This window comes from Ovis aries, chromosome 3 (genome assembly GCF_016772045.2).
Source record: "Ovis aries strain OAR_USU_Benz2616 breed Rambouillet chromosome 3, ARS-UI_Ramb_v3.0, whole genome shotgun sequence".
Taxonomy (NCBI): Eukaryota; Metazoa; Chordata; class Mammalia; order Artiodactyla; family Bovidae; genus Ovis; species Ovis aries.
The window spans coordinates 11,303,690-11,329,434 of NC_056056.1; the positions used below are offsets into that span (position 1 = coordinate 11,303,690).

Consider the following 25,745-nt stretch of genomic DNA (forward strand, 5'->3'; position numbering starts at 1 on the left):
TTCCCTGGTGGCTCATTGGTAAAGAATCCACCTGCCAATACAGGAAACAGAAGTTTGATCCCTGATCCAGGAGGATCCCACATGCCACAGAGCAACGAAGCTCCTGTGCCACAGCTATTGAGCCTGTGCTCAGAAAAAGCCTATGCAGCATGACCCAGCACAGCCAAAATTAAATAATATAAATTTAAAAATTAAAAAGAGTACATGGTATAAGTTTGTCCTATTATTGGTCATGTTACCTTGGACCACTTAGTTCAGGTGGTCTCACTTGGGTAAGGTGATGTCATCAGATTTTCCACTATAAAGTTTCTTGCTGAATAGAGGCAACAATATGTTCAGAGGCAAAACTGTGTTGTAAAACAGCATGGCATATTCAGGAACTAACAGTTCTCTATAGGTACAATGTAACATTTATGGCATAAGATGAGAATGGAGAGTCCCATAAGAACCAGATCCCAGAGAATCTTGAATGCCAAGCACGGGAACTTGAATTTAATTAACCCGTAGACCACAATAAACCCAGTGGATTTTGAGCAGGGATTTGATGTAGTTAGCTTCGTGTCTGTCTTTCTGGTTTCTGGGTTTGGTTGGCTGCCAACGCCTAACCAGGTGAGGAATGCATTCTAGAGCAGGAAAAATATTTGTGCTTCTTTTGAGCAGATAGAAGAACCATAGCTGATGCCATTCTCTTAGGTTTAGATGAGAGGTGCAGCAGAACTCTTTCTGTGATCCTACCCAAAAGCCCTTTGTTTTGTGGTTTTAAGTAAGTTCACTGCCAGAAGGACTCAGCCCTGCTGAAAAACTTGCTCTTAACTCAGTGTAGCATCAAGGAACAAGTACAGCTTTAGAATAAGAAGACCTAAATGGAAATCCCTGCTCTATCAGTTCTTAACTGAGTAACCGTGAACCAGTCCCTTTTTGTTTAAACTGCATAGGATATTAACGTATACTTTGTGTGTGTGTGCGTGCATGCACTGCTGTTTATTTTTTAATTTATTTATTTTAATTGGAGGATAATTGCTTTACAATATTGAGATGGTTTTTGCCATATAGCAACATGAATTGGCCACAGGTATACACGTGTGTCCCTCCCATCCTGACGCCTCCTACCTCCCTCCCCACCTCCCTCCCCACCCCATCCTTCTGGGTTATCCCAGAGCACCAGCTTTGGGTGCCCTGCTTCATGCATCGAACTTACACTGTCCATCTATTTTACATACGGTATTGTACATGTTTCAATGCTATTCTCTTAAATCATCCCACCCTCACCTTCTCCCACTGAGTCCAAAAGTCTGTTCTTTACATCTGTAGCAAAGGAGATACAGACGTAAAAAACACACTTCTAATATATACTTTTTAAGGTTGTTGTGAGGATCAATAGATCTGAGTATGATATAGGTTTTAAAGTATGAGCCAAATTTTTGTTTTAACAGAGGCACTATGACACATAATGTTGTTGCCCACACTTTAGGCAGTTTCATGCCATTTTAGCAAATGTTACCATCTCTGATTAAACCAGTACTATTGTTTATTTTATGTTCTTTAAATTATCTTTTTAAAAAAATCAAAGTGAATTTTCAAGTAGTTTTTAGCACTTCAGTGAATGGAAAATCAGTATTTTTTTTAATGCACATTAGGATAAGTGTATAATTAAGACATTATCTATGCACAACCTAAAATTATGTTTCTCCAGTGGGATGCACACACATTTTGGGAAATTATAGTGGTGGAAAGAAAGTTGGTCTTAACCCATAGCCTGGGCTCCAGATCTTTATTCTAATATTTAGTTTCTATCACCCAAAGGAGAATATTTTTCTGAGCATTAGAGTTATTTGTTCAGTGGGAGTGATAATACTAATAATACTTTACTCATGGGTTAACTTTACGCATGACAACACCTAACATGTATATGAGTTTCTTACTCCAGGTGGGATTGAGGGACAACACAAGTTTTTAAATAACAGAGCAAGAAATTGATAAGATGTAAATCTTTTAAATTTATGGCACTTTAAACAAGAAAGAAAGCATGTTGAATTCCTTCCTCATCTCCAAGACATTGAGAAGTGAAACATCAAGTGAGAAATATTCAGTGTTATACCTGCCAGTGATAGATTTTTGTTCTGTACCTGTGAGCTGAAGCAAAGGTATGTGTGAGATACCAATTTTGGAAATAGAAGTGTCTAAAGACTGTCACTGGCCCTGAAACAGCAGCAAAGGAATTTTAAGATGTTTAGAACTTGAAATTAGGTTAAAAGAGAACAACCATCATGTCTCTAGATAATATATATCTAGCTGTATATGTTTCTTGCCCCCAATTCACAGTAGCCTTTTAAAATAGACTGTTACCTCCTACTTCATAAGTGGAAAGTAGTCACTCAATCGTATCTAACTCTTTGCAACCCCATGGACTGCAGCCCACCAAGCTCCTCTGTCCATGGGATTTCCCAGGCAAGAATACTGGAGTGGGGTTGCCATTTCCTTCTCCAGGGGATCTTCCCAACCAGGGATCAAACCCAGGTCTCCTGCATTGCAGGCAGATTCTTTGCCTTCTGAGCCACCAGGAAATGCCAAGTCCTATTCTTGGAACTTTAGCTAAATTAGCTAACCCTCACAATTCCCCATAAGACAGGTTCTAATATTCCTCTTTGTTTTTCTGTAAAACTGAAATTCAGAGAGATGAAGAAACTTGTTTGTAGTTACTCAGACCTGGCAAAAACAGGGATTTAGACTCAAGTTTGTCTAAGTTGAAATGTGTGTTCTTCTAAGACCAAGAATGATGTCTGCTTTAAGGAAAATGAACTTCCTGTCAGCCTTTCAGTTATCCCAGGTAACTGTTAGGCTTGGAGCCTTTACCTTTACAGTCAACCAACCATGCCCTAAGGATTTTATAGATTGGATAACCTAACCTGAAAGTAAAAATATTGTATTTAAAAATGGAAATATTCTTTTTGTCTCCAGAAGTAGATGGGGAAACAGTAGAAACAGTGTCATACTTTATTTTTTGGGCTCCAAAATCACTGCAGATGGTGATTGCAGCCATGAAATTAAAAGACGCTTACTCCTTGGAAGGAAAGTTATGACCAACCTAGATAGCATATTCAAAAGCAGAGACATTACTTTGCCAACAAAGGTCCATCTAGTCAAGGCTGTGGTTTTTCCAGTGGTCATGTATGGATGTGAGAGTTGGACTGTGAAGAAAGGTGAGCACCGAAGAATGGATGCTTTTGAAGTGTGGTGTTGGAGAAGACTCTTGAGAGTCCCTTGGACTGCAAGGAGGTCCAACCAGTCCATCCTAAAGGAGATCAGTCCTAGGTGTTCATTGGAAGGACTGATGCTAAAGCTGAAACTCCAATACTTTAGCCACCTCATGCAAAGAGTTGACTCATTGGAAAAGACTGATGCTAAGAGGGATTGAGGGCAGGAGGAGAAGGGGACGACAAAGGATGAGGTGGCTGGATGGCGTCACTGACTCGATGGACATGAGTTTGGGTAAACTGTAGGAGTTGATGACGGACAGGGAGCCCTGGCGTGCTGCGATTCATGGGGTCGCAAAGAGTCGGACACGACTGAGCAACTGAACTGAACTGAACCTTCTTGAATTTATCAAGGCTTTCAAATTCATCATCCTGGTGGGATATTTGTAGCTGTAGGACTACTAATAATGCCATCGTGTTTGTTGAGCATATTGAATGTATACAGTGTGTGTATCCAGTGCCTTGGAAGCCCAAAAGTATCTGCTGCCTATGATGGAAAGAATATGTGCTTTGGGTCCAGAAAGACCTGTGTTTTAATCTTAGCTTCACCAATTACTACCTTGTGCTTTTGGCCAAATAAGTTTTCTTTTTGTGCCTAGTCTTTTGTGGGCATGCTTCTTACTATTTTATATTTACTTCCAGCGATCAGAGAAGATGGCATGCCTGGAGGCCGGAATAAGAGCATTGGGCCAGTCCAGGTGAGTTCTGGGTCTTACTCTGTGTGGTGCACCCTGGAAGCTGAAGCCTCCAGATGCTCCTGAAGCTGCTTACCTTGATCCTCCTATCTGCTTCTGGTGGGGAGCCAACTTTACTTTCATTCCTGTTAAACTGCTTTTAGAACCTGGGTATGAATGTGTTTTGCAAATCTTAAATATATGAAAGATAATGATTAAAGTTCTTGTGATCCCTCAACTTGCTTAAAGGATTTTTACAGAAGGTGAACCCAATTCTGGTTCTAAAGCATCCAGAGGATAATTTATTTGTTAACTTTTTGCCCACATGGCTTGTGGGATCTTACTTCCCTGACCAGGGATTAAACTCAGGCCCTCAACAGTGACAGCATGGAGTTCTAACCACTAGACTTCCAGGGAATTTCCCAGAGGATTTTTATGTCAGTCACTTAAGGTTGTGGGTTGTAGTTAGTCTGGCAGAAATCAGCAAGACTATTTAGCTATTCAATGTTGTTAAAGGTATTTCCACCTAAAGTTCATTGCCTTATTTGTAAAGTGAGGAAGGTAATACACATTCAGTCCCACAAACATTTACTCAGTAATACTTACTGTTTACCAGACTCCCTGTACTGTAAACTCAGTCTAGTGGGAAAGACATGTTTGTGAAGAGCTGGGTTAAAGGTAGGTGAAACTCGTGGCAAAGAAAAAGCAGTTAAAAGGGTTTTATAGGACTTCCCTCATGATCCAGTGGTTAAGGCTCCATGCTTCCATTGCAGGGGATGTGGGTTCTATCCCTAGTTGGGGAGATAAGATCCCACATACCATGTAATCCCCCCCAAGAAAAAAGCAGGGGGCAGGGGGAGAATGTTACAGAAGTCCAGGCAAGAGATACAGACTGTGGTTTCAAGTAGGGCAGTAATAGTGCAGATTGAGGAAAGGGAATAGATGCAAGAAATATTTAATAGGTAAAATTGGTAGGAGTTATCCAATTGAATGTGGGGGAATGAGAGAAAGACAGGAATTCAGAATTGTCTTAAGACATACACTGATGATGTATGGGAGGGTTTTCTGTCATGTGAGCCTGGTATACATATGCACTCAGTTGGAGTCTCTGTTTAATCAAAACTTCTATTCATTTATTCAGATCATGTATATGTCTTACAAATTAATATATTTCAGTCTGCATTCATATCTGCTCTATTTTGTGTGATAAAAACATATAACATGAAATACACCTCCCTAACAAATTAAGTGTACAATACAGTAGTGTCAACTATATGCACGTTTTGTATAGCAAATCTCTAGAACTTTTTTTAAAGCTTGTGACTGAAACTTTAATAGTAACTCCATATTTCTCCCTCCCCCCAATCCCTGACAACCATCATTCTACTTTCCCCTTCTAAGAGTTTGACAACTTTTGATACATCATACACCTGGAATCATGCAGCACTTGTCCTTCTGTGATTGCTTATTTCACTTAGCGTAATGTCCTTAAGATTCATCCATGTTGTAGCACGTGACAGGATTCCTTCCTTTTTAAAGCTGAGTAATACTCCATTTTTGTATATAGCACATTTTGGGTTTTTTGTTTTTGCTCTGTGGTTTTTGCTTTTAATTTTTATTGGAGTATAGTTGATCTTCAATGTTGTGTTTCTGTTGTACAACAAAGTGAATTAATCCACTCTTTTTTTAGATTCTGTTCCCATTATAGGCTATTACTGAGTGTTGAGTAGAGTTCCCTGTACTGTAAAATAGGTCCCTTTTTAGTTATCTATTTTATAGATAAGTACTAGTGTAGGAGATTCTCAGTCCCAGTCTCCCAATTTTTCCCCCACCCATTATCCCCCTGGTAACCATAAGTTTGTTTTCTACATAAGTTCATTTGTACTTTTTTTTTAGATTCCGTATAAAAGCTATATCATATGATATTTGTCTTTCCTTGGCTTACTTTCACTCGGTATGACAGTCTCTGGGTCCCATCCATGTTGCTGCAGATGGCATTATTTCATTCTTTTTTATGGCTGAATAATATTCCACCGTGTATATGTATATGTGTACCACACCTTTATCCATTCCTCTGTTGATGGACATTTAGGTTGCTTCCACGGCCTGGTTATTGTAAGTAATACATAGCACATTTTGTTTATTCATCCACTGATGGACAGTTAGAGTGTTTCTACCTCTTGGCTGTAGTGACAGTGGCCTCGGCTACAGTGAACATGGGAGTGCAAATATCTCTTCAAGATCCTAGTTTCAACTCTTTTGGATAAATACCTGAGTGGGATTACTGGGTCACATGGTAATTCTGTTTTTAAGTTTTTGAGAAACCTCCATACTGTTTTTACGTAGTCACCACACCATTTTATATTCCCACCCAAGTGCATAGGGTTCTAATTTTCCCCATCCTCTCCAGCACTTCTTGTTTTCTTGGGAGTTTTTGTTTGTTTGTGTAGTTGTTTGTTTGATTCTGGCCATCCAAATAGGTATGAGGTGATCTCTCATTACAGCTTTGATTTGCATTTCCCTGATGATTGGTGACATAGAGCATCTTTTTATATGCCTTTTGGGAATTCATTTGTTTTCTTTGGGGAAATGTCTATTAAGTATTTTGCTATTTTTTAATCAGGCCGATTAGTTTAATTGACTATTGGGTTGTAGGAACTCCTTATATATTTTGAATATTAACCTTTATCAGATATATGGTTTGTAAAAATTTTCTGGAGGGTGCCTGTTCACTTTGTTGACTTTGTTTTGGAGAAGTCTTTAGTTTAATGTAATTCCATTTGTCTGTTTTTGCTTTGGTGTCATAGTCACAAATTCATTGATAAATTCGGGTTATTGGATTAATACATATGAGCTACTATATATAAAATAGATAAGCAACAGGATAATACTTTGTAGCACAGGGAATTATACCCATTATCTTGTACCTATAATGGAATAGACTCTGCAAAAATACTGAATCGCTGTGCTGTAAACCTGAAACTAACACAGCGTTGTAAATCAACTATACTTCAATTAAAAAAAAATTAGTGTCCAGAAACTTTTTCTCTATGTTTGCTTTTAGGAATTTTTAAAATTTTATGTTTGTCTTTAATCCATTGAGTTGCTTTTTGCACATAGTGTGGGTAAAACTCTAATTCCATTCTTTTGCATATAGATAGCTGGTTTTCCCAGCATCACTTGTTGAAGAGACTCTCCTTTTCCCATTGTGTAGTCTTGGCAACTTGGTCAAAGATATTTTGACTGTATGTCTGGGCTTATTTGGGGGATCTGTATGTCTGTCCTGTGCCAACACTTTACTGTTTGATTACTTTAGCTCTGTAATATGTTTTGAAATCAGAAAATGCAAGGCCTCTAGCTTTGTTGTTCTTTCTCAGGATTGTTTTGGCTGTGTGGGGTTCTTTGGCTGTGTGGGGTTCATATGAACTTTAGGATTTTTTTTTTTTCTGCAGAAAAAATACCACTGAAATTTTGATAGGGATTGCATTGAATTTATAGGACACTTTGGAAAGTATGTAGTTTTTAACAATGTTAAGTCTTTTAATCTGTAAACACAGGATGTCTTTCCATTTATTTGTGTCTTTAATTTCTTTCACCTCCTTAGTTAAGTTTATTCATAAGTATTTTATTCTTTTTTAATGCTATTGTAAATGAGATTGCTTTCTTAATTTTCTCTTCAGGTAATTCATTGTTAGTATATAAAAATGCAACTAATTTTCCATGTTGGCTTTGTATCCTACAGCCTTGCTGAATTCTTTGATTAGTTCTAATAGCTTTTTGGTGACATCTTTAAGACATAGAAAGACTATGTCCTCTGTGAACAGAAATAGTTTTACTTCTTCCTTTCTAACTTGAATGGCTTTTCTTTCTTTTTTTTTAATTTGCCTAGTGCTCTGCAAGGACTTCCAGTAATATCTAGAATAAATGTGGTAAGAGTGGGCATCCTTGCCTTGATCCTGATCTTAGAGGAAAAGCTTTCCATTTTTTACCATTGGGTATGATACTAGCTATGGGCTTTTCACATATAGTCTTTATTTGTATTCGTTCTTTTTATATTTAGATAACAATAGAAAGTTTATCCATTGGGAAGAATTCTTAAGCATTTCCTCAATGAAAAACCTTCCTCAGTATTACCTAATGTTCCTTTGTCATGCCAAGGGATCTTCAGTCATTTACATCTACAGACTCTCTGTTCTCTCCAGAGTTGAGGAAGCTGATGCGCAGAAAAATCTGTTTCATCTGTCATTGCATTTGTGGTTTTGATACTGGGCATATAATTTTCCTTTTAGTCTTTTTCTGTTTCTAGGTGGTCTGTTAGGAAGAGAGAGCTATTATCTCCAAGTCCTTAATTGTACTTAGAAGGAATAGAATTTCCACTTATTGAGGACCTGTTGTGCTCATGCACTTAATAACTTTATCTTAGATTAACCTTCCAAGTCTATCTGACATAAACCTGTAAGATAGTGAGGTTTGCTCCAGCGTCTAGTGAGGGAACCAGGAGCTAAGAGGGAGTGTTATTACCTCTGTTTTACTGATGAGGGAGCTAAGGTTCAGAGAACTTGAATGATTTGCTCAACAGTAAGTACCCAGATAGGACATGTGGATGAGATTTAAACCCAGATTCAGGCACTCCCACACGCCCCATCGCCTGTTCAATGCATTAGTGGTTGTTTAGTGTCCCAGGGGACCCACAGGGAGGGACTGCTACAGTCCAGCTGAGTCCAGCCAGGATCAGCGTGATTTTACCATAACTGGCCCTTCTCACCAAACTCAAGTACTCTCATGCCCTCCATGTTCTGGTCTTGCTTTCACCACCATCACTGAGGCTACACATTCAGGGCCTCAGTAGATATTTTGTAATTTGATGGCACCATTTGTCTTCACGTGTCTCATAAAATGTAAACAATGTTCTGTGTTCTACAGACTTCTAAGAAAAAAGATTTGGGTTGGTTTGGTTTTGGGGTTTTTTTTTCCTGGCTACATGTGACTGAATAAAAAAAGACAAACCCTCTAATTCAATATACAGTCCAAGCTACTTAAAACCAATCACTCAGCTTGAGCACCAGGTAAACATTTCTCATTTTTCCTCCAAGTCCTCTGTGCTGGCTGACTTCCAATTCTAAATGTCTCCTGTGTTTATGGCTGGAGCAGCCCTAGGTTCCCTCATAGGCTGCTGCAACAAAGAAGTATGCAATTTTGAGTCAGATAGACTTGGGGAGAAAATGTCCTCCCAGGCTTTTCTTAGGAACAAAAAGCAAAAATTCATCTGATTCTTCCTACTCAACACTCACTCTGATTTTGTGTGCTGACTTTAGCCACCTTGGCCTCAACCCTGGGTTAAACACTTTATGGAAGAAGTGTTTGTCCATTCCCTGTATGGCATTGTAGTTAGAGCAGTGGACTGCATACATGGCTGCTCCGGCCTCTTCCTCAAACTCCTGCTCAGACATGGGCAGGTCAGTTTGCTTGTTGGAGCTATAATTTCTTTTATTCAATAGGCTTAGAAATGCCTTTCTTACTAAGAAAACTTGTGTAAAGGTATATAGTCAGTACTTAATAAGTGGACATTTATTCATTTATCCATCATGCGTTTATTTGAGTACTGCTTTCTTCTAGATTCTGTCATAGCCTAAGGTCTTATTGGGAATATTTTTGTGATACGTTATCCAGTGGTAATGAAGATATCATTGTCAACCTTCTATAATAGTTACTATCTGCTAGGCTCTTTTCTAAACATGTGTTAATATATTAACTAATTTAATCCTCACAACAATCCTATATGATACTTACTATTATTCTCTCCACTATATAGATGAAGGAACTTAGGTTTACATAATTATATGACTTGCTCTTAGATGGTACAACTAGAAAGTGGCAGAACCTGGATTAGAACAAAGGTGATTTGACTGTAAAATTCAAACTCTTAACTGTTATGCTATTCTATGTCTCAAATACACGGAATTATATGAGTGGATAGAAGAAAGACGTAAAAGTCTGTCTGTGCTTAGTAATAGAAGGATTCAAAACAAAGGTGACATTTGAATTGGATCTTAAAGGGCAAGTAGGAGTTTGCTATTGAAGAGTGGTGTTTCAACAGTAGGAAAGACTAGAAGGAGGACAAAGAGGAATGATGAGGAGCCTAGAGGCTTTGTGGCTTGAGAGGAGGGGAAATGGGCAAAAGGAAGGCTATGGTGAGCCATAGTGCTGGAAGGCAAGCAGCCAAGCTGTCCTAAGATTATGAGAGAAAGACCTGAAGTATGGGGGTGGAGGGGAGGAAATTTGGTTTTCTCTCTAGAGAGTTCTAGGAATCCCCATGAAGTTTAAATAAGTTCCCAGTCCTAAAAAAGGAACAGAGGGCATCCTGAGCATTCAGTCTAACATATATCAATACCTTATCAAAGATATCAGAGGAAGAGATCGAAAGGATTATGTCTGGGCAAGAATTTGAGGAAGAGGCCAATCATTGGAGCAACCATGGTGACAGCGACCACAGTTCCCCTGGGAACAGGGCTTCGGAGAGCAAGCAGCCCTCACCCGGCTCTACACTCTCCTCCAGGTGAGCTTCAAGGCAAACCCAGCAGCCTCTGGGGGTCACTCAAAGAGTGGACTCATAAGCAAGCAGCCTCTGGGCTGGGCTAGTATTCCTACCCATCTTTCTCGGCCACTGTACTCTTGCTTCCTCAGTCTTTTGGGGTAGGAGTCAGGATAATGCAAAGCAGCATTTTGCAGCCACATTTTAGCTAAAGACCTGAAAATGTTGACATTCTTTTGCAGACTGCTAAAGTGCTATAGCCACTCTTTGTGTCCATACTTTCTTCACCTAACAGAATGACATTTTAATTGTAGCTCTTTTCTCTTGGTTATTTTTTTCACTTGCGGAGGTGGTAATTGACAGTATCGGACTAAGCTATCATTTCTCTGCCTCAGCAAGAATGAAGATTTCCACATTATAAATTTTAAGAAACAGTGAAAACTTTTCAAGTTAGTCAGATTTGCTGGTATCATGAAATAACCGTTTTTGAAGACTCTTGGTTCTAGAATGGTATCTTAAGTTAGCTGTTAGGTGTGAAATATAACCAACCATCACCAAGGAAGATTCTTTTCTCCAGAAATCTCTGCAATAGGACATTTTTTATAAAGGCCAAATAATAAATATTTTAGGCTTTGCTGGCCATACATTCTAGGTCTTAGCTACTCAGTTCTGCCATTGTCATGCAAAAGCAGCCAGAGACAGGTAAATGAATGAGCATGGCTGTATTCTAATAAAGCTTCATTTACCAAAACAGGCCGTGGGCCATAGTTTGCCAGCCTGTTACAGGAGATTCATCTAGATAATATTAGTTGACTGAATGGTTAGATTTCTCCAAAAAGGGGGGAAGATAAGAGTGTGCCTTTCTCTTGATATTTCATTATCGTTTTTATTCACTCATTTGTTCCCTAGTTTGTTCCTTCCTTTGAATGTCCAGGGAGTTGTTGCCACATGCCAGGTTCTTTGCTTGGTGCTGATTTGTTTTGTGGTCTGGTGAGACACTTAGCCTGTCTCTGACTTAGTTGTCCTAGCAGTATAAAATATAAACACTCAACTTTGTCATCACAGTCTATGAATATTCTGTGAAACTCCCCAAATGTGGCAAAGAGATCATGTAATCAATATATATTCAGTACAACTCTGCCAGGTCCTAAGTGTCCAAAGGTGAGCCACGCCTATACACACTCACACAGAGTCCCCATCAAGTAGGGGAGACATACGTGTTACCATTGACTATGGTCCTGGCTTACTGAAGACAAAGAGCATAGCCAGAGAACACCTGAGCCACCTCCTGGCTCACTTCCTCTGAGGAGGCAGTGGACCTGTGATGGTTCTGCTTGACATGAGACTTTTCTCTCCAGCAGGTCTATGGAACTAAATGGATTCGTGGCGTTCAGGGATCAGTACATGGGGATGTCTGTGCCTCCACACTATCAATATATACCGCACCTTTTTAGCTATTCTGCCCACTCGCCACTTCTGCCCCCACAAGCTCGAAGCCTGGATCCCCAGTCATACAGTCTGATTCATCAGCTGGTGTCAGCCGAGGACCTGGAGCCACTGGGCACACCCATGTTGATTGAGGACGGGTGAGTGAGCCTTGCTGTATGTAGCCCTGCAGCTTCAATGTGGGCCCTTCCCCACCCCCTACCTTCATCCCAGGCTTCTCTACCCCAGGCTTTGCAATGAGTCAGGGTATAAGAAGTGATGACTCAGGCATCAGAGGACAAATCTGTGCTCATCAAAGTCAGTGGCTCTTCATTTTTCTCTTGAACATCTTTTCTCATAGAACTGGGGCTGTTTATCTTTTCCTATGGAACTGGGATTAAAGGGCTATTGTTTCTGGTTGGACTTAGGTAAGCCAGACCTTGGAATGGGTTTGAGCGCTTCTGTGCCAGAGATGAGCTGTAATTCTGGATATAATCATACATTAGGTTTAGGCTTCTTAACATAGTTGTGGCCCGTCTTATGTCCCTAGTCAACATACTCTGGGGTAGCCCAGTGCCATGTGCTCTGTGTGCAGGCCTGAGTGAGTGGAAGAAATACTCTCAATCCTGTCAGCTCTGCCTGAGTAGATAATAATTCGGCCATTTAGGCCTACACTTGACCTGGACCATAGGCTCTTTCAGTGTTATTAAGCTTAGATTTCCTCCTTTGCCCTGCCTGCCCAAGATAACCCTGAGATTTCTTAAGCTAGTCTCCAGTTTCAGAAGAGGAAATTCACTTATCTTCCTATAGGGAAGACATTATCAGTTCAGTTCAGTCACTCACTCAGTCATGTCCGACTCTTTGCGACCCCATGAAGCCATCATCAAACCTTTACATATCGGGTGTGGGGGTGTGGAGAAGAGTCACACCACAGGGCTTTGAGAAAAAGAAAACTGGGGCCCTATTTCCTCCAGCCGAGAGATGAGGAAGGCCCTGTTCCTTCATTCCATCGCACAGTAGCTTAGAAGGGTCGAGCAACTCTAGTTTCCTAAACACTCACCACCAGGGGGTGCAGTGAGAGCAAGAAAAGCTTCTGAATGCATTGTATTCTCTTTCAGCTATCTCGCCCCAAGGCTCAGTTTTACATCAACCCATGTATTGAGTGGGCACCACATGTATCCTAATGGAGCTTTCATTGCCAAAACTGGTGCACGAATGATTGGGAATTTTTTTGTAACACGTGAAGCATTAGTGGACACCGACATTAAAAGTCATACTCCTGACAACTGCTCAAATGTCTAAGCCTCCTTTCCCCTTTGTAACCTTTTCTTACCAAACCTGCCCCTCCAGCCCTGAGCTTGCTGCGGGCCCCAGTCCTATCCTTTTATCATTAGACTGAATTGAATGGAGCTGGAGATCCATGGTCAAGGGCAAGGAGCCCACTGCCAGAGACCCTTTGTGCCCTTAGGAGTATCCTCCTCCTTGGCCCCCATCCTCACTGCTTTGGCCACTAGAAGTAACTTTCCCCTCTCCATACCCCCTCTAGATATGCTGTGACTCAAGCAGAGCTCTTTGCCCTGCTTTGCCGCTTGGCTGATGAGCTGCTTTTTAGGCAGATTGCCTGGATCAAGAAACTGCCTTTCTTCTGCGAGCTCTCAATCAAGGATTACACGTGCCTCCTGAGCTCTACATGGCAGGAATTAATCCTGCTCTCCTCCCTCACTGTTTACAGCAAGCAGATCTTCGGGGAGCTGGCTGATATCACTGCTAAGTACTCACCCTCAGATGAAGAACTACACAGGTGAGAGCTCCTTGCTGGGGAGGAAGTCTCAGGCAACCAGACCATTGTCATCCCTGCAAGGCAGGGTGCCTGGCACTCCATAGGATGAGCATTAAAGCCACCCAGGGATGGACATGAATCTTCACTCAGATGCTGACTAACTTGTAACTTTGGTCATATCTCTCATCCTCAAGTTCTGAATTCATAAAGTAGGGTAGTGACAATAACTGCCCCAACAGGGTAGTGGCGAGGAAAAAATGATAATATGCAGCAGAACTTAGCAAGTGCTAAGCTGTTACTTTGATCACATCTGGATTACTGAGTTAATGTATCTGGAAAAAACAGAAATCTGAAATTTTCCTGTAAGGTGAGGGGCTGTGAGCTATCATTTACAATCCAAGAACAGGACCCTGCAGTTATTGTAATACCTACTGTGTGCCAAGCACTGGGCTTGGTATTTTACATTATTGTCTTTCTTTCTTACAGCCTCTATCATTGTAGGTGTTGTTATGCCCATTTTATAGGTGAGAAAACTGACGTTTGGAGGGACTTGCCCTTGAGGGTTTTAGATTTGAATCCAGTGTCTATGTTTGAATCCGTGCCTGCCCAATTGAAATCTTAGGCTCTTTCGCTGTATCTCAGATGCAGTAAGATAAGATCATGGGACTGAAATATTGAACTCTGCTTTCTTGATGTTTTCCACTGACTAGGATCTTTCTAACCTCCTTGCCTAGAGCAGGTGACACCCCAAAATCAGGAAAAAAAAGATCCATTGATACATTTCTGACTTGCTGACTTATGTAAAAAACAAAGTTTAAATCCTATTTTAATATTTCACCTTTACTAGACAGTTTAAAATAATGGAAGTCATGACATTCTAGAACAGCAAGAAAGAGAAGAACAAGTACCTCCATGGAAGGAAGCTGGAGAAGGTGGAATACCAGCCCCCAAACTTCTCTTGCACATCTCCCTCTGCCACTTAATCATCATAATAAGCAGAGACTTAGGCTGGGAACAAAGCTCCAACACCTTCAAGGGCCCTTTGCATAGCTGAGGGAGGGAAGAGTCTAGGTACATTCTCCGCTAGTTTTCTAATATTTCCTTATTAATGATGCTTACTGGCTTGATGGTAATCTATAAATGACAGGAGTTTTAACCCAGCTGACATTTGTCCTCAAACAGAGCTATCTGATTTTGCAGATAACCTAACCCCTTGTCTTGAGCCTCTAATTCACTTGTTTCCATCAATCTCCTGTCTCCTGCTCTGTAACTCTGGGCCAGCTGAGTGTTTGGATAGCCTAAGCCAGCTCTAATATTGTCAGAGTTTGCAAAACTGGCCCAGTGAGCTTGGCCTCCCTGTTTGCCTAGAATCCACCAGTGCAGCCTGAGGCTGTCTAAAAAGTGTGTTCTGCCCTTTGTGGGATGATGAATTTTCTCAAACCCTCTTCAGGTAGGCAGGGATCACTGACCTTGTGGGGTTCCCTGGCTTTATGTTTCATAAAAAATACCCTGTCCCACTCTTTCCAGTCCCTTGAGCTGAAAGAACAAGGCAGGGACCAGTAACAGCTGAACTAGTGAGAGAAGTTTTACTTTCTACAAAGGGCCCTTATCAGAGAGAATCTAGAGCTCCACTATCCAGCATAATAGCTGCTAGCCTCAAGTGGCTATTTACATTACTTAAAATTAAAAATTTAGTTCCTCATTTACACTAGCCACATTTTAAGAGCTCTGGAGCCACATGTGGCTAGTGGCTGCTGTATCGGACAGTTGCAGATATACAATAGAACATTTCCATCATCATAGAAAGTTCTGTTGAACAGTGCTAACTTGAAACACGAGTTGCAGCTGAGCTCTCAAGTGAGTTCTGAGGATAAGAAATAGATTTGTTGTTAGTACTCCCACTCCACTATGGAATCCTTCAGTGGAAAAATACAAGTTAAACTTCAGCATGTCATTTCTGATGTGACACTGATTTATTGAGCACCTATTGTGTGTGCTGGGAGGAGAGGTGTTGAGATAACAGATGGTGCAGACATGGTTTCTGACTCTGAGATGAAAGCTCATATTCTTGATTTAGGGGGTTGTGGGACAAATAGAAGCAGATAGAATCTACGTTCAGGGCGATACTAGTGGAGATTGAGGAGGCCGTACGAGGGACTGCGAAAGCATAGACTAGGGAACGAGTACCTCTACTTGCAGGATCAGGGAATGCTTGCCAAAGAGGAGGAGACATTTGAGCTGCATCTTGTAGGGAAATTTTTATAAGCAGATTAGAGAGAATAGGAGGCAGGCAGGAGAATAACACAGAGTCCTAAAAATTATAGAGATTCTGAGTGAGTGGTTTGAACATGTAACCAAAATGCAATCCTGTGGATTAGAGTATAGAGAGAATACATCTGAGAGTGAGAGAAATCAGGGGAGGAATGAGAGAAATGAGGGGAGGAATGACAGGAGAGAAAGACAGAAAGACAGTCATCAGGGTACTTAAATGCTAATCTAAAAAAATTTGGATTTTATTATGTCAGTGGTATTAAGTCATAGGACATTTCAAAGTGAAGCAATTACGTGTCAGGTTGCATTTTACAAAGATTGCTGCAGCTATAGAGTTCAGGATGGGTTGCATGGATGAAGCTAGAATACAGTGTAAGAAGCTGGTCCATAGCCCAGGAAAAATCAACAAGTCCTGGACAAGGCAGCGATGACAATGGGATTAGAAGTACAAGAACCTTCGCAATCTGGCTCATCGCTGTAAGGCAGTCCCCACTCTGCTGGAAACCCAGACTGTGGAGTCTGTAATTGGCCATAGCTTTTTCCTACCTTGCCTGCTCCAGCGTTACTCCCACTCCCCCAAAATGCCTTTAGTTTTTCACAACTGCTGAAGGCAAGTGAGTTCCTGTTGTCACGAAAAGACTTTCTCAGATGATACATGACCACCTCCTTTTTTCTTCTCAAATATTGAATCAAATTTATGGTCCCCATTTTCCTTAATCAGGCTGTTATCAGACAGTGAGCTGGGTGAGTTTGATTTAAAGCAGATTGTAGCACCAGCCAGTGACTGCTCCTGGCCCTAATCAAGACTCCTTCACTCTTAGGAGAAGATGCCTTGCACTAGATGGGCTTTAATGGGCATGTCTATCTTGTGAGCACTAGCTGCATTTTTGCCAGGTCTCTGAAAAGTTGCCTCCTAGCTTCCTTGCTAAGGCCCTAGCTGTAGGTTCAAGGAAACTCAGTTTTTTCTTTTGGTTGTGATAACAGAAGTGATGCTACTGCTGCTGCTGTTAACAATGATAATAGCTAACAATTAGAGACTGTTTATTGTGCCAAAATCCATCTTAAGTGCTCTGCAAACATTATTTGTTTAGTCCTCACCACTTCCCTAAGGGACCATACTGATATTATCCCTGTTCCACACATGAGGAGCAAAAGGTTCAGAAAGGGAAAACACAAGGCTGCAAAGCTAAAAGAGATGGAGTTGAGATTATCACCTTGATCTGTTGTGCTCCAAAGCCCAGACTCTACTATTACTACATTTTTTAGCCTTCTCAAAAGTATGACTTTCTGTCTTGCAGCCACAGTCTGTCTTCTCATCTTGGAATCTGTATGTGAGTGCTGAGATGGCAGTTCCTCTAAGGCTGTGGCCGATGACTGCCTCTGGGAGTAGGTGCATTTAGATGAATGAAAAAGAGACAACTGGGCCTTTCAGCTCCCTTAATGGGACATAACTTACACAGTGTCAGCTTCAATTGCTGACTGAATGGTCCAGTGGTTTGGGGGATCCTTGCAGGCATGTTTTCCTTGTCCCAGCATGCTTATATAATGGTAACCTAGAAGAAGAATGGGTGTGTTTGTCCAACTTTCTGCCTTTGAGTGCTGATAATTTGTAGACAGGGAATACAGGGGCGTTAGAACTGTGGAGTGGGCAGATGTGGAGGAGGCACGGCTGCAGGAGAAAGCAGGCCCATGGAACAGAGAACAATTTGTTTATCAGGGGGTGGGATGCGGGGTGTGGAGGAAAGCTTTGCAGTCAGGCTGTGGAGACTGAGTGGGGGCTGCCGGGCTGGCTGCCAGCCCCCAACCATGACTGCCAGGGGTCCATGATGGTTGCCTGTCCTAGAAAACTTGGGAAAACGGGTATGTGCTCTCCCCAAGCGAGAGGGCAGAGCTGGGTCATATATCCAAGCCAGGCATGTGGGAGTTCCTTTGTGTCCCTCAGGTCAAGACTCAACTAGGAATAGGTTTGGCATTGCTGTCTGGGGGTCTGGCTGCTAGCCACACACCTGCAGGGTCTGCAGAGCCAGAGTGAGCACTTGGGGCAAGAGGTTACTGATGAGAGGAGAGCACGTTATCTTTGCTCGCTACACTGCTTGGCCACCAGACAGATGCTGACACTGCTGCTCTACTTGCATCCTCCTCTTTCATGCCCTACCCCATCCCATCTCCTCCCTACGCCTCCACACAGATACTAGTGGGCATTTTCAGTAAAGACCTTTTACATCTCAAGAACAGAAGTAGCTGGCAAAGTACTGTGATGAGGAGTGATCTTCACCCCCAGGCACACTGCCTGCTGCAGGTCTCAGCATCGTGGAGGCAGCGGAGGGGCTGTTCTGTGCACAGCACCCACTCTGGGTCGGGCGCTGAACTGAGTTGCTCTGGGAACAGAGACCTCCTGCAGTGGCCCCTGTGGTAGCCTTTCCCAGTTGCCAGTTAAGAACAAGACAGTCAGGGGATGGACAACGTAATGCTGAGAAAGCAACAGGCTTGGGATGAGAAAACATATAAGACCACAATAAAGGTATGGTAAATAATCTGTCTGAGCTGTTGTTTCCGTGTGTGAATAAATAGGATTATAATATCCAATTTGTGAATTTATTGGGAGTATCCAATGAAATAATGTATGTAAAATACTTAAACTGTCTGGGAAGTAGCAAAGGCTCAACAAATAGTAGAAGAGTAGACATGGTTATTATAGTGGTTATTTAGTATAAATCTACCAACCAATCTGGGAAAGTATTAGTAAAGCTGTAAAAGCCACTGGGCCAAGAGCCAGAGAGAAACAGTCAGCCATGCTGGCTCAAATCGTGAACCGGGAGCCAAGCCTTGAGGCCGAGGGGCGGGGCTCTGGATTGTGAGCAGCTGCTGCAGCAGCTCCCCCTGCTGCTTGAGAAGTGCAGGTGACTCTGGCCCCAACAAGAGCCAGACATTCCCCAGGGAAGAGAAAATGTCCTGCTTGCCCAGGAAGCCAAGCCCTTGCAAAGCCTTCAGAGTCAGCACAGAAAGCAGTAGAACCCAGACAGCAGTAAAATATGCCCAGGAGTTCTGGACCCTATCCAGACAGGGCCTTGTTGCCTAGCAAGGGGCTACAGTACCCAGATCTGAACATGTCGCCAGGAAGCAGCTCTGAGGCTAAGCACCTTCTCTGTGACTCAGCTGTCTGGAACAAGAAGACTAGACACTGGGCCTGACCCCAGCTTTTATAGACTCCTATTCCCCTACTAAGGCTTTGCCTTCTTGGTTTGGGAGTATCTCCATTTTTGGTATAAGATATTCCCCACTGAGACCTGGAATATTAGTCCCCCAGCCTAGGGCTCCTTTGCCTAAAACTTGGTCTTTGCCTCAAGGAACTAACTTCTCATCCAGAGAATGCAGCATGGCCAGCATTGAGTCTTCTCTGCTAATGGAGGCCACTTCAGATTTTGAGAAAACCAAGATCTTAGGGAGTTGGCCCAGATTCAGGGTTCTCGGTCTGTTCCAAGCTAGCCATTTGCTTATGGAGCAGTCATTTCTGTTCCTTGAAACTTTAGTGTCTCATCTGTACAGTGGTAATTGTAATCTCACTTAGCCCATAGGGCTGAGAACATTAAATTAAATGAGATAATACATATAAAGTACCCAGCACAGAGACTGGCATGACATGGAGGCTCAATTTATGTTTCCCTCCCTCCCTAGCTGAAGTCAGGCCTGCCAGGTTCACTGCTGGAAACAGTGAACTTAAATACAGTCAGCAGCTTTTCTCTTCATTGTGGCAGTTGCACACACAGAGTCACAACTCGTGGTAGCTGCCATTGTTACTGAAGGCTGCATCACAACAGCAGTATCTTAATGATGTATTTCTCTACATTTACATCCCAAGCACCCTTTGAGCCTTGCACCGCAAGCAGGCAACCGTTATTTACAGAAGAGATCCTCAAAACTTAGAGGGGTCAAAGGACTTTCCCAAAGTCTTACAGCTTGTATGTGATGGAGCAGGATTTGAACTTGATATGACTGACCCTAATTGACCTTGAGAACAGCAGCTTGTATGAGCTGCCTTGGCCTCTAGAGAAACCATGAATTCACCTGTCCTTCACAAGTGCTTCTGGAGTCCATTTCCCCCAAGCTCAGCCTCTTTCCTGTCTTAGCTGCGTTAAGGAGCTGTAGGAGATTTCTGTCTCCCTTCCATTACCTCCACTGGTAGTCAGAGCCCACTATTAACACCTGTGTCTGTTTTCCAGATTTAGTGATGAAGGGATGGAGGTGATTGAGCGGCTCATCTACCTGTACCACAAGTTTCATCAGCTAAAAGTGAGCAATGAGGAGTATGCTTGCATGAAAGCAATTAACTTCCTAAATCAAGGTGAGTAACTGAGGATAGGAAGAAAGGACTTAGTTTTCTTTGCCCAGCAAATATTTGTCCTCGTGTTTCCCCCCTACCCCCTTTACCCTCAGGCCTGTTGCATCATGTGGGTACTGATCTTGGAAGTCCTGCGCTGCTCTCCTCATCACCCTGCCCCACTGTAGTGCAGGGCATGGTTTGGACTTTTTTCTTCAAACCTAAATGCCACAGCCTCTATAACTCATAGAGGAAGGAAGAGGATTTGCTTTGTTTAGTCAGTTTTAGTGCATTTAAACACAGACATCAAGGACAGTACATGCGTCATTTAAAATATGCACAAGTTTACCAGTGACTGAAGAAGAGCAGAGTGACTGATGAGACTATTGGAGATAAGGAACCTGTGACAAGCTGGCAGTGGTTCTGACGGGCCCCTTCAGGGCAGAGTGGAGGTGCACAGAAACTCATGCCCGTATCAAGCGTGGCTTTAGTTAGAAGAGTGGTGATTGTGATTTACATGGAGTATTACCTGCAAACTGGCATTGTATAGCTGCTGGTAACCAGAATATGCAAGAGAATTTGTGTTCCCTTTTTTTCAGAATAGCATGTGAGTGAGTTGCTCTCAGAGTGGAACTGGGCTATTTTGCTGCCCGTGACATGGACAGTGGTCTATTCCTGTATTCAGTTTCCTAGTCTAGAGACTCTTGATCCCCTCCTCTTTGCCAGCTCCTCCCTTGGTACCAACTAAACCTCCTCCTCTTGCTTCCGCACCTTTTATGCATTTGTCTGGTGTTCTGTGTGCCTCCCTTAGGCCAGGCCCTGTGTTGAGCATTAAAGACATTGCAATAAATTAGATCCCAGGCTCCTGGCCTCAAGAAGTACACGGATGGCGCTTGATACATTGCTTGAGCCTCAAATGAGGGGAGAGGGACTTCCCTGGTGGTCCAGTGGTTAAGACTTCGCCTTCCAATGCAGGGGGTGCAGGTTCGATCCCTGGTGAGGGAACTAAGATCCTGCATGCCTTCTGGCCAAAAAATCAAAACGTGAAACAGAAGCAATATTTTAACAAATTCAATAAAGACTTTTAAAATGGTCCACATTAAAAAAAAATCTTACCAAAAAACACCCTCTACCACTTAAATGGAAAGAGATCAGTAACAACTACTTGGAGAATGAGAAATCTGATAGTGAGGCTTCAAAGGCAGGGTAAGATTTATATAGAGAACATTTCTTAATATATTCTGTGTATGAAAAAAGAGGATTGTGTGTTAATATGTATATGAACACACTATATAATATATACACATATATGAGAAAGATATCTACAGGCATACCCTGGAGATATTGCATGTTTGGTTCCTGACCACCACAGTAAAGTGAGTGTTGCAATAGAGTGAGTCACATGAATTTCTTGACTTCCAGTGCCTGTAAAATTTATATTTATACTATGCTGTGTATAAATATAAATTTATTTATATTAAGTGTACAGTAGCATTTTGTCTTAAAAAACGGAGTATATACCTCAAAAAAAAAAAGGTTTATTGCTGAAAAATGCTAGCCATCATCTGAGCCTTCAGTGAGTCATAATCTTTGCTGGTGGACGATCTTGCCTCAGTGTTGATGGCTTCTGATTGATCAGGGTGGTGGTGGTTGAAGATTGGGGTAGCTGTGGTGATTTCCAAAATAAGATAGCAGTGAAGTTTTCCACATGAATTGACTTTTTCTTTCATCAGTGTATTCTGTGTAGCATGCAATGCTGTTTGAACATTTTGCCCCCAGTAGAACTTCTTCCAAAACTGGAGTCAGTACTCTCAAACCCTGCTGCTGCTTTATCAACTAAGTTTATGTAATACTCTAAATAAATCCTTTGTTACTGTTTCAACAGTCTTTACAGCTTCTTCACCAGGAGTAGATTTCATCTCAAGGAACCAGTTTCTTCATTCATCCATAAGAAGCAACTCATCTGTTAAAATTTTTTTCATGAGATTCCATCAGTTCAGTCCCATTTTCAGGCTTCACTTCTCATTCTCATTCTCTTGCTATGTCTACCACATCTGCAGTTACTTCCTCCACTGAAGTCTTGAGCTCCTCAGTCATCCATGAAGGCTGGAATCAACTTGTTTCAAAATCCTGTTAATGTTGATATGTTGACCTCTTTCAGTGACTTGGGAATGGCCTCTGAAATGGTGAATCCTTTCCAGAAGGTTTTTGATTTATTTTGTCCAGATCCATCAGAGGAATCGCTATCTCTGGGCAGCTATAGCCTTAGGAAATGTATTTCTTAAATAGTAAGACATGAATGTTGAAAAGACTCCTTGATCCATGGGCTGAAGAATGGATGTGTTAATCTCATTGTACATCTCCATCAGAGCTCTTGGGTGAACAGGTGCTTTCTCAGTGAGCAGTAATATTTTGAAAGGAATCTCTTTTTCTGAGGAGTAGTTCTCCACAGTGGACTTGAAATATTTAGTAAGCCATGTTGTGAACAGATATGCTGTCTTCCAGGCTTTGATGTTCCATTTATGGAACACAAGCAGAGTAGATTTAGTGTAATTCTTAAGGGCATTAGAATTTTTGGAATGGTAAATGAGCATTGTCCTCAACTTAAAGTCATCAGGTGCATTAGCCCCTAACAAGAGAGTCAGCTTGTCCTTTGAAGCCAGACATTGACTTCTCCTCTCTAGCTATGAAAAGTCCTGGATGGCATCTTCTTCCAACATAAGGCTATTTTGTCTATATTGAAAATCTTTGTTTAGCGTAGCCATCTTCTTTAATTATCTTATTAGCTAGATCATCTGAATAAAATGCTGCAGCTTCTATGTCAGCACTTGGTTCTTCACCTCGCCCTTTTATGAAGACAGCATCTTTCCTTAAATCTCATGAACCAACCTCTACTAGCTTCAAACTTCTCTTCTGCAGCTTCCTCACCTCTCTTAGGCTTTATAGGATTGAGAGGAGTTACCCTTTCTCTGGATGCGGCTTAGGTCTAAGTGAATACTGTGGATGGTTTGATCTTCTATGTAGACCACTCAAACTTTGTCCTTATCAGCTTATCAATAAGGCTGTCTTTCTTTCTTATTATTTTTGTGTTCACTGGAGTAGTGCTTTTTAATTTCCTTCAAGAAATTTTCCTTTGCCTTTACAACTTTGCTAACTCACAAGAGGCCTAGCTTTCAGCCTATCTTGACTGTTGGCATGCCTTCTTCAACTGAGCTTAATCATTTCTAGCTTATGATTTAAAGTGAGAGATGTGTGAGTTTTCCTTTCACTTGAACATTTACAGGCAATTGTACAGTTATTAATTGGCCTAATTTCACTATTGTTGTTTCTCAGGGAATTGGGAGGAGCAAGGAGAGGGAGAGACACAGGGGAACAGCCAGAGGAACAGTCAGAACACACATTTACTGATTAGGTTCACCAACTTGTATGAGCACAGTTTGTGGCACCCCAAAGGAATTACAATGGAATAGCACCCTGCTCCAGCACTCTTGCCTGGCAAATCCCATGGACAGAGGAGCCTGATGGGCCTGCAGTCCATGGGGTCGCAAAGAGTCGGACATGACTGAGCGACTTCACTTTCACTTTTCACTTTCATGCATTGGAGAAGGAAATGGCAACCCACTCCAGTGTTCTTGCCTGGAGAGTCCCAGGGACGATTATAGGGTCGCACAGAGTCGGACACGACTGAAGCAACTTAGCAGTAGCAGCAGCAGCAGCAGCAGAAATCACTGACCATAGATTCACATAACAAATCTTATAATAATGAAAATGTTTGAAATATTGCAAGAGTTACCTAATGTGACAAACATGAAATGAGCAAATGCTGTTGGGAAAAATGGCACCAATAGACTTGCTTGGTACAGAGTTGCCACAAACCTTCAATTTGTGAAAAATGCAGTATCTGTGAAGTACAGTAAAGCAAAGCACAATAAAACAAGATATGCTTATATACAGAAAAGAAAAAAAAACTGGAGGGACCCAGTAGAATACCAGTGGCCCAGGTAGAATAGTCTGAGTAGAAGCACACAGGAGACCATGTATGAGTATATGTACAAGCATGAGAATATAGGTGTCAGCATGATTTCTGAATGGGTCCAGCAAAGAGCAAATTTAAAGCTATTGTGAAGGATAAATTGGGAAATTTTTCAGTCTCTTGTTCAGCATCCACTAGTACCTGTTTTGTGCCAAACTCTGTGCTGGGAGCTGAGTATGAAGTTGAGAAAGATGACAGCCTAGCCCTCAAGGGGCTCAGTCTAAGTGATTGTCCTTGATAATTTTTTCATTTACCTAATTTCTCTTCTCTTACCCAGAGCTTTAATTCCTCCATGTCAGAAAAAAAAAAACAATTCCCTGTTGAGACAATGTTTAATAACTTTTCAGTGAAAGATACACATATTCAAGGAGCTGGCGGAAGTCCCTCCCATTTCCTGTGGTCTTTTTTCACAGATATCAGGGGTCTGACCAGTGCCTCGCAGCTGGAACAGTTGAACAAACGATATTGGTACATTTGCCAGGATTTCACTGAATATAAATATACACATCAGCCGAACCGTTTTCCTGACCTCATGATGTGCTTACCTGAGATTCGATATATTGCAGGTAATGGGCCCTGGGCTTCCAATCCTTCCTTGCTTTTCTTAATTTGTGAAGGGAATGAGGAAAGCAGTGTTTTCAGGATGCTGATGCCAGGCCCATCACCAGCTGAATAAAAGAAGTACTAGTCCTGCCCTCAGAAAAATTTACATTATAATGAGAAGTTTGGTTTTTCTTTGTAGGGAAGAGAATCTAACATTTCCTAGACTCCTGTAAAGTGCAGGGTACTTGGTGGCCTGTTATTCAATTCAGAACAATTTCTGCAAGACTTATGGTTGACCACTCTATGGATGGGGAAACAGGTTCGAAGTTTTTCAGATTAACTTCATTTCCTGAATTACATACCTTAAAAGGGTGGGTTTTACAGCATGTGAACTAACTATATCTCAATTTTTAAAATTAATTTTATTGATTAGAATTGCCTATAGGTTTTTGAGGATCTTTCACTTAAAGAGGTGTCTTTAAAATAATTATCAAAGATCCTGTGTTCACAAAGCAACTTTTGTTGTAGTTGTTTTGTGATCTTGACTCCCTTCTGAGCTTCTTGACATTTAAATAGGTCCATTTCAACATAAAATCCTGGCTTTTACTCTTGTTGTTCTACTTCATTTGGTAAAGAATCTTGTTTACAGTTATCTAGCACATACTGAGGGGCAACTAAGAACTGTGACGTCTGGTCTAAGATTGTTTCTGTAAAATTAAGGAATACAGTTTTGAAGGGAAAAAATGTTCAATCTAGTAAAATCAATTTTTAACTTTTGGGCCACAGAATAGTCTAGGAGACAGGACCTGGACCTAAATAAACTGGTAGAATCTTAGGAGTGTTTTGGTAGTTTACGTCTCAGCATTTTCAAAACTGTGTTCTTCCAAATGAGATATGAATCAGGTGCTTTATGAA

The 25,745-nt window shown here is 41.6% G+C and overlaps 1 protein-coding gene across 10 annotated transcripts in view; it reads left to right on the forward strand.

Moving 5' to 3' along the window:
* NR6A1 (nuclear receptor subfamily 6 group A member 1) overlaps positions 1 to 25,745 on the forward strand; it is a 218,063-nt gene that overhangs the window by 186,332 nt on the left and 5,986 nt on the right. For 4 of the 10 annotated variants that reach the window (XM_042245711.1, XM_060413792.1, XM_042245713.2 and 1 more), the window contains 6 exons: positions 3,897 to 3,952; positions 10,330 to 10,484; positions 11,819 to 12,046; positions 13,432 to 13,686; positions 20,157 to 20,278; positions 24,701 to 24,853. In XM_042245711.1, coding sequence (XP_042101645.1) covers positions 3,897 to 3,952; positions 10,330 to 10,484; positions 11,819 to 12,046; positions 13,432 to 13,686; positions 20,157 to 20,278; positions 24,701 to 24,853 — 969 coding nt within the window. The remainder of the gene's footprint in view (positions 1 to 3,896; positions 3,953 to 10,329; positions 10,485 to 11,818; positions 12,047 to 13,431; positions 13,687 to 20,156; positions 20,279 to 24,700; positions 24,854 to 25,745) is intronic. The other 6 variants (XM_042245712.1, XM_060413793.1, XM_060413794.1 and 3 more) reach the window with 3 other exon arrangements.